The 9,942-nt window shown below is 32.6% G+C and overlaps 1 protein-coding gene across 1 annotated transcript; it reads right to left on the minus strand.

The window, feature by feature from the left end:
* Window positions 1-831: 831 nt before the first annotated feature.
* On the minus strand, window positions 832-7,257 carry LOC134855444 (uncharacterized). The gene is made up of 4 exons (XM_063871974.1): window positions 6,729-7,257; window positions 5,844-5,945; window positions 1,352-1,722; window positions 832-1,147 (listed from the first exon to the last, which is right to left on the minus strand). The coding sequence occupies exons 1-4, from the start codon at window positions 6,894-6,896 to the stop codon at window positions 946-948; spliced, it is 843 nt and encodes a 280-aa protein (XP_063728044.1). The 5' UTR covers window positions 6,897-7,257; the 3' UTR covers window positions 832-945.
* Between the last annotated feature and the right edge of the window lie 2,685 nt (window positions 7,258-9,942).

Here is a 9,942-nt window from a genome sequence, read left to right on the forward strand (position 1 = left end):
AATATAATTAATTATAATCCATTATAATCGATTATAATCGATTATTTTTTCGTCTATTTTTCGACACAATTATAATCGATTATAATTGATTATAATCCATTTTTTTATTCAAATTTCTATTTCATTAGTTTTGCACAAAAATCCGTTAAATCGATTATGATCGATTATAATCCCTTTTGTTTGTCCATTTTTGTCTTCGAAGTTGCATCTAAAATGTTTATATTTTATGCTTTTTGTGGACGTTGGTTCCAATAAAAAATGAGAAAAATATTTTTAAATTTTTCCAATTAGTTCAAATTTGTAAGTTTTTTTTCATTTCTTCCCCAATAGAGTTGTTTTGCGATGCACATAGTAAGTTTTTTTGGACACCAAAACATCAGCAAATTGATTTAGTTTCATGATCGATTCGGAAAATTTATTTTTCATCTACCGCGAGAACCTTTCCACTCACATGAAAGGATCTCTATGAAACTTTTGTTTCGTGGTAAAACTTTGTGTTCAGATGAACCAAAGTGTTCAAGAGATCTCTCTTTTAGAGATTTTCTTATTGACACAAAAATAATAACCCAAAAGATATAATTCGAAAAAAGAAAAATTTTGGCAAATTAAGAGATTATAATCGATTATAATTGATTTTAAGGGTTTTTAGTAAGAACTATAATCAATTATAATCAATTATAATCGATTATAAAATATTATAATCTCATGGAAAATATCAAGATTATAATCAATTATAAATATCTTAAAGACCTAATTTTGGTAATTATAATCGATTATAATTGTCAAAAAATCATCATAATAATCCGTTATAATCGATTATTTACGCCTAAACTTGGATGCGGGAATGCTCAACCCGTTAATTGTATATGTTCATCTGGATTTGCATTTTTGGTGTTTTTAAATTTAGATGAGAGAAACACTCATTTCTGGCATTGTGGTATAAGTTTACTGCCTATCTGTCTTCATAGCCCGACATAAGGCCACAACCATTTTCTCCTTCACTTTTTCGTCTGTTATCACAATCGGTTTGCTGCCCCTCACAAATGTTTCTCTCCACGTGAATCTGTACTTGTCTTTGTCTCTGCTGAAGGCATCTGTCATACCGGTCTCCAGGTCGAATTCAACACAAACACCGCCACAAACTCCCCTGAAATGTCATAACTTTGAACTCATGTTTGGCTTATTTTTTGGAGGTTTCTGGAAAATTTCCACGTCAATTGGGCTACAGGTTTGATCACAATTTTTTGGAATTCCGAAGTGACAAAAAAGGCACAAATAATACTGCATCAGCTACTTAGTCTGGAAAAAAATCGGTCACAAAATTTAAAATTTCACAATATAAGTTTTTTACCGAATAATATTCATTCTGTGATCCATTGCGACCTTTGAAAAAAGCCTCGAAAAGCCGTCATTTGGAAATCCAAAAGAGATTTCATCGCCAAAATCTGAGTATGGTTTGTCTGCAAGTTTGCTATTCAACCATTTTGTCAACAAGGAATTGATTGCGTCATTGTTGAATGTTATGTCATCAACTTTGTTCACAGCAGTTATGTCATTTTGATCAAGTGTCGAAGCCAATTCGAAATGTTTCCCAAGTTCTTCAGTCCAGACATTTTCAGAGTCCACTTTCGGTAGTTTTCGACGATTGCAAACTGGACAAAATCTGGATAGATTTTTCCGGTCATCCAACTTAGTAAGAGCCTCAGTGAAAATATCCAGGAGCTTCACGCGAGGATGAGGTGTTCTTTTCAAGTTTATAAAAATATCTGTTTTCCAAAAACTCTCTTCATGAAAAAATAATTGCAGATGTTTAAGGAATAACAAGGAGCTTCACTGATTAAAAATTTTCAACTCGGAACGATGTTGACTACTCAGCCTTAGATGGATCTTTTTCGAATCAGTACTCATTTTTAAATATGGTCGCGCCATTTTTAACGAGTTTCATTCAAAAAGCTTGACATACACGAAACCCGCTCAACTACCAAATCCATACAAAAAAACAACCGCACAGACCGTGCATGTATCTTAATCAATTATATTGTCATGTTTTAGTCAATATCTACAAAACTACAAAATAACTGATTATAATTCATTAAGAATAGATTACAATCCTAACTTTTTTCAGGTCAATATAATCCATTAGAATCAATTATAATCAATTAAAATGGATTTTGTTTATGAAATTGATAATTTTGCCTTAAAAGTATCTCTTTTCCGGTTTAATGCAGTTTACGCTGAAACGTTTCATAAATTTATAAGGTTCACGTTGTATTTCAATTCAAGGCAGCTTTTCATTTTATTTTTTTAAAGCACAATCGAATTTCCCCTAACCCAACCCCTCCGTCGCCTAAGTAGGGGAGGGGGGTGGGTGTGTTTAACAGTTGAACGGGAGGGGGCTGGGGTGGTTGTAATTGAACGGAATTTTGTCGCGTTGTCTTTTTGTGTCCATTTGGTGTTTTCCGTGCCCCCTGCTGTTTAACCTACTGAGGGAGGGCGAAGGGGGAATTAATGTGTGGGGGGGGCGGGGGCGGGTAGTGTTAGTTGAACTTATTTTAGTTTACACCTTATTGGCTTGTTTAGGTCTTTTTACTTATTTCGCCCAAAATGATGAAAACAAATAAAAATTTCAAATCAAACAAAATATTCAGTTTCAACTTATTATTACATAAGTTTCACAAAGCAAATAAAGAAAGTTTATGGTGCCGGCCAAATGTCGGCAATTTTGTTTGATGATTTGAGCAAATGGATTGCGGTTATTCACAATTTGTCTCTCTCCGGAGGCTATTTTTATGCGCGAAGGACCAAATGGGCGAAAAAACTCGTGGTCGAAGGACCGAAAACAAAGTTAGGCGAAAGTCAATTTTTAAAAAGAATCAATTGCCATTCAATTAAAATGAAATAAAAGAAGCAATATTTTGCTTCTTTCATAACGAAACCCTTGACATATAAAGTTTGTTCCAATTCGCGGGCGGTCAGTGACAATTTGAAAATTTTGCACATTTCTTCCGTTTTATATTCAGCCAACATCAATATTCAGTCCGTGGAAATGTTTACTTTCTTTTCAAATTTTAAATTACTGAATTCTGATTGGCTGATTTTAATTTTCGCGCATGAGGGATTCCACCTCCCTCTCCACATAAATTCGCAAAGACACGAGTCCATTTGTGATCTGGCGGTCCCGCACTGACGCTTATTTTCTCGTTTTGGCATTTCGTCATTTTGATTCGATTGATTGAGTTCGTGTGGCAGAAAGAAAATGAGTCGAAAAAATTTTGGCTATGATTTACCCTTTCATGGTGATACCCTTCTTTAATGATATCACTATAAGCTTTCCATTCTTTTGAGCTAACAAGCGTACCAGGTCGTATTGACTGACAAAAAATAAGGATAAGTATTGAGGCGCTGCGATCAGAAACAGCATAAAGAAGTTTTTCCTTAGTTTCTTGACAATAACCGCGAAAAACTTATTGTTCGGGGTAAATCCAGCTAATATTACTTTTTTGTTGCAAAAATAAACTTTCATCGATTTCGACAATTACCCCCCCCCCCCCCAAATAATCGTAGGTCGCTCTAAAAGAGCCATCGCACAAATTTCTCGCTTGCAGGAATTCCAATTAACGGATGATTTTCCACTGATTTCGAGTTCTTTTTTTTTTGCAAAATTTCGCTTTTGAGAGTTCATAATCCCAGGCATAGATAAAGAAAGATATATCATCAATCGATAAATTAGTATTTTTTTTTAAAATGTTTTTTTTTTCGCAAACCATGGGCCTCATTACAATCGTTTTTTTTTGACATCGCCTTCTAGAATTTTTCTCTGAAAGCTGTAATTTAATCTCGTGTCCCTTCGAACAAATCCGAGGGTTACTCAAAATTTTATTCCGCTGAAGCCATTCAACGGAATTTTTAACAGGGCAAAGTTTGATAAAAGATTTGAAATTAATTAGTTTATTAGACAAAATTTGTATATTTTTGGTCATTTTGGCTTACTTTTGTAACTGCTCAAAAATCAATGACTTATTTTAGCGTGCGGCTTCAATTTGATTGGCCGAAATTGACCAATCTTATTCGAGCAGCACACCAACTGTTCTGGTTTTATTTCAAGTTGCTGAAATATTGATTTTGGGCGGAGTAAGTAGTAAGATCCGCTTGTTGTTCCGACTTTCGAAGAAATTGCAGAATAACTATGCTTGGTGTAGTTTTTTTTATTCAGTCAAAAAAGCGTTTTTTATTCAGTCAACATCGACTTGTTAACAAAGCGTTTTTGACGGATTTTTTTAAACCATCTGAGAGATCTTGTAACTCTAAGCTCAATTGAAAAAAAAATGTATCGCATGTTAACGTTTTTTGTCAAGTTACGGGCATTTAAAAATTACTAATTTGGCCAAACTCAGATAAATGAAGGGCGATATATTGCATACTAATAACACGCGTAAGGAGCAAAATATTGCGTTCCAAATTGAATTGAGGCCAGTAATTTAACCCTGTTATCACAAAACGAGACGCTGAAAAAACCCTTAGAATTTAACATACCGTGTGGGAAAAAAATGAAGAAAAAGTGAAAAAAATAATTTTTTTTCCAATTATTCAGCCAAAAAAAAATTTTTGATAATGATTTCAAGTGCAGTCTGAACATTCAGGGCTTTGCCCTGATATACAAGCAGAAGTCAGTCGGAACTTTCAGGGCTTTGCATTGATATAAAAGTAGTCTTATAAATACTGTAACTAGTAGAAAGTTTTTGCCAGTTTTCTGCAAAAATTACCGTAATTAGTACTAAAATAAACTGGATTATAATCAATAATAAAGGATCATAATGGGTTTCTGTTTCAAAAACAATCAGTTATGATCAATTTCAGTTCAAATAATCAATTTCAGTGCCAAAAACAGCGGATTTTTGTATGTGTTAATTGATTATAATGGATTTTCTCCCCAAAGTATTTGATTAGCTTGAAAATATTATCGATTTCGTTGGTCTAAAGTTTACAACAGTAACCGATCAAAATGGATTTTTTTGTCTCAGAATTCTTTTATAGTGTATTAAAATATCTTAAACTCACAAAGACAGGCGCTCATAAAACATAACTTCCTGCTTGGTGTGCTTTTACTTTTATCTGTAATATCTGTTTTTTGTTCCGACTTCTGATACGAAAGTAACGGAATATTTGTGCTCGGGGTGGTTTTTTTTCTTCAGACGAAATTCGACTTTTCAACTAGCCATTTTTGACGGAATTTTTTATATCATTCAAATGGTATTGTTGTCCTGAGCTTAAACTTGAAAAGATTTTTAAGCTGTGATCATTTTTCGTACAGTTATGGGGCTTTAAATATTACCATTTCAGCCAATTTGGGTGAATTAACTCGTGATATATTTTGCACTATTAACGCGTAAGCGGAAATTTAATCCGTCTTATAAAAAAAGTTCCAAATTGGTTGAAGGAAGTTTATTTGCCATAAATGATTTGTTACTAGGAGTGAAATCTATCACTTTGTAGTTTATATGGCGTGTGGGAAGCTGATTTTCACAAAAAATCTCATATTAAAAAAATTGGTTTTATTTTTTTTATTACATTTAAGATTTTCATGTTATTACTGCTCAATAGACCTCACAAGGCAGTCCAAATATCCAGGACTTTTATCTGATACGAGCCGTCATTTTTACTTTAAGCACCCATCGAAACACTCGAATTGCTTTCTTTGACTTCTAGCTGTTTCAAGAAGTCTGATATGAGACAAGCAAAAACTGTATTTAGGAAAATTTTCATCTACTTAACTATCTCCCCCCTTCTTGAAAAGGGTGGAGATTGTTAAGTAGATCCATTAAAGGTTTAGCTCGATCTTTCACCTCATCCCGGGAGTAAGCGGCACAAATTTGTTCCTTGGCTGGGATAACGTCGAGCGCTTGTTCTAGTAGATCTACTTCGTGCTGTAGTTCCTCGTCTTTTCTCTAAAAAACATTTGGCCTTATTGTAATTGTCCCACCGTTGGAACAATTAAGTCTTCGCCCTGGTATACCATCAGTTTTGATGTTCGTTAGTTGTGAATCAGCTTTACTGCCGAATTGTACTGTAGATTATGGTCAAACGTCTCAATTTAAGATAGTTTGAAGTTTTTGCATCCTGAAATTTACGAAGAAAATTGCGCTTACCAGATCTTTGTTATCAAATATCCAAAACTAAAAGCATTTTACTCCTGTTCTTTTTGAAAACTCTTGTTTGAATACATGTTCTCTTCATATCTTATGCTTTGAAACTGTGCTCGTGCGCAAAAACGCTAAATTATTTCAAGGAAAAAAAATCAGAAATAAAAAACCCGAGCCCCAAAGACTAAAATTTATCCTAAAAACGCCAAAGACGCTAAAACAACTGTTCAAAATTATCACAAAAATAAACCCATAACTCATCTGCCGGTTCTTTTGCATCACACCCAATTTGGCACCCAATTTGGAGTTTTTTTTCTGAAAAGGCTTTGGTACCAATCTACACCAAAATTGAGAGTGAGATCTTACGCCAAAATACGCAGCTTTTTCGTCATAATCTCTCAAAAAAATCGCAGAATCATTTCTCGCCCGTTTCTCCAAAAATGCGCGAATAGTGTCATTATGGTTTATTGGGAAAGCTCAAAAAAATCAGTTTGGACGAACTTAAATGAAGATTGCAAATGTTTGTGAAGTTTTGAAAATTCGCCACTCGATATAGCCGTAGATTTACACCTGAGAGAACATACTTACTGATTTAGGCGAGTTTGCTTCGGCATCTGAATCTGCATTAACTGATGCTGATTCGTTGGTTGTAAAATGGTCTTCATTTTTGTCAGAATGTTTCTCTTCAACTCGATTTGTTGCTTCTAAACTTTTATCGGTCGCTTCTGTGGTTTCCTTTGGGGCTACGGTAGTCATTTTAACGCGAATTTTGAGTTTTAAAATTGATTGCCAGTTTTAATAATATGAAAATTAAACTTGATTTTTTTAATCGAAATTTATCTGAGTAATTTAAAAGTTGGGCGTTTTTAAGGTGATTAAAACCAATTCGAGTTTTGATTCAAGTAATCGTTTTTGATATTATCTTTTGATATCATCTTTTGATATTAGAGTTAAACTGAAATTCAAACCATATTTTTGGTGAAAAGTTAGAAAACTAAAAGCCTTTTTATCGCTTTGGCTTACCAGTTTATGCGTTTGTTGCCTTTTTAAGACTCGCACTATTGAGATTTATTGAGAGTTTCAATATATTCAAAAATGACGTTTAACACATGCTTTCAAAAAGTTTTTAGGCCACTTTGAAGTTCAATATGTTACAAAAAAATTAAACAGTTTGTTTTCCTAAAAACAACAGTATATTGTTTTAGTTTCAGTGTTTTCGCACCACTGACTCAAAAATATTCACTTTTAACTATTTTTTATCAAAATACTGATTACTAATTTTAGTTTCCTTAACAGTTGGAAGCTTTTGTAAACCAAACACTTATTCTTTGGTTTTGAGCTGGCCCGTGTCGAGGAGCTCGAGTTATCTTTCAAAATTTCATCAGCTTTCAACAAATTTGAAATGCCTAAGAAAAATATAATCCGATAACAGCTGTACCCGTGTCCAATCATTCATAAAAGTTATCAATGAATACTTTAGAGTAGATCTGTCTTTTCTAAGGTATTGAACAGTCCAAACACATGATTATATGTCCTCCTGAAACTGTTTGATAGCTCTGCAGCTGATCAACCGAATTTAGAGTTTTCAAAAAATATTGGATGGAGTTTTCAAGATATCAGGATTTTTCGAAGATTCTTCAAGATCATTAAAGATATACGAGAATTTTTTTTAAAACATTGATGCAAAATTTTTAGATATACACTTTAATTAAGCATATTAGAAGCAACAACAAGGTCTTAACCAAATTCCACAGGAAAGCTAAAAATCATCAGTAAGTTTCAAGTTTTCTAGCAAAATTGAAACTTGTATTGACGGTTTTCTGATAGTTCATGTTCGCAATGCTCATTTCAATGCTGACATTTTCATGAAACTTTCTTGACAAAAAACGATACTTTTTTGTTATTTCTGTAATTTACATGAGCTAAATTTGATTAGTTAACTAATGCTAAAGCAGTCAAAGGAAAATTTTTGAAGTTTATTATAAATAAAGAATTTTAATCTGATTTTTATTTGCTAGTTCGCACAATTTCATTATTTTTTGACTCTGTTATAATCACAATTAGCTTGCTTTGTTTTAAAACCACAATTTCCGGAACAATTTTCTATTTATCATAGAATCTTGTGCTGAAATTTCGCCAACAATTTATCGAAGTTTTGGGAAAATTTTAAAAATGAAGCTCCCATTTTGTTCGCCAATCACCGAAAAATAACAGGCCAAACTGTGATTTTTGTGCATTGTAAGCGGACTCCGCAATAAGGACGTTCCCTATGTTCTTCTTTTGTTCTTTATTTTCCTTTGATCGTACCGACAAAAAATTAACATGTTTACAGACTTGTCTCTGGAATCCAGGAACATACAGACACAAAATTGTGCGCCTATCCAGTGCACAGTTTGCCCTCGTAATGAATATTTAAAAATTTTTGCTTTCTGTAAATTTCTTGAATTTTTTGAAGAACCTTTGTTATTATTCAAGATTCTTTGGTAATTTTTTTCTTCTAAATTTTTTGAAGATTCCGTATGATGTTTTAAAAATTGATGGAGGTTGGTTGTTTGAAAATTTTCAGTTAAGCAAACAAATGGACTTTTTTGTTTCAGCCATGAGTTTAAATTTTTACCAAAATCCTAGATAGTAAAAGTTGAATTAATAAAAAACCTATTACTCTCATCTAATTCTTAGAGTGAAGTTGCTAAAACCATTTAGTGATAATTTATTAAATTATCCCTAAAAAATATAATACGCTATTCGGTAACTCGAAAAGCGCGTTTATCACACCTGATTTTGATTTTGAAAAAGTTATATGAACTTTTTTCTTAACTTCGGTTTTTGCCTTTTCTCGAATTATCTAAACTCCTGCTCTCAGCTCTATTTTGAATGCGCTCGTCCATCTTTCTGTTATTGTCAATATATGTTTTGACTAATCACAAACATAACTTTTTGATAAACTCAATTCGATTCATCAAAAAACTTAACTTTTAGTGAGATTTTTTAACTACGTAGATTCTTTTTGAAATTTTTAACTGATCTATTGACCTATCATAGTTAACCTATTTTAATGTTTTAAAACTAAAACAGTAGACCTTGGATCTTATGAAAGTTTTCATCGAATTATGATTTGGATTAGAAATTACTTTTAATCGTCGTAAGGTTTTTCTTGAACAAGAAATTTTTGCTTTAATTGGAACTAACAACTAAAAACTAAAAACAAAAAGATGAACAATTTTTTTCAACAACTAGTTTTTTTAATATGCTTTTACTATATTTTTGACTGAGCTTGACATCTGCCCTTTGACAAAAATTGGGTAGAAGATGAATCTTTTCAGAAACTGGGTATCAGATTACTTCAAAATTGGTTATAAAAACTGAGTGGCAACATAATAGAAAAGAAAACTGATAAGTGAAGTGTAATGAGTCTGTCAGCTCGGATGAAATTATATTTTGCAAAAACAAAGAATTTTTTTTGCAAAAACATATTTTTGCGATCGGTTGATGAAGATTTTCCTTTAAAAATAGCAAAATTCTTCCGCTGCAGACATATAACTGTTTTAGAATTACGATAAGCAAAAGAAAAAACGACGAAAAAGTTCCAGAAGTTTAATTGCAATTTTTTGTTCCGATCGCATTTTGTTCAAACTTTTGAAGAAAGTGACAAAATATTTGTGCTCGAGGTGGTATTTTTTTACCAGATCAGTTTTGACTTTTTAAGTACTCATTTTTGGACGGAAGTTTTTGTATCATCTGAAAACCATTTATCTGTTGAGCTTAAATTTAAAAAGAAACTTTACTTGTATTTTTTTGTGAA

The sequence above is a fragment of the Symsagittifera roscoffensis genome, chromosome 10 (assembly GCF_963678635.1).
Source record: "Symsagittifera roscoffensis chromosome 10, txSymRosc1.1, whole genome shotgun sequence".
NCBI classification, from domain to species: Eukaryota; Metazoa; Xenacoelomorpha; order Acoela; family Convolutidae; genus Symsagittifera; species Symsagittifera roscoffensis.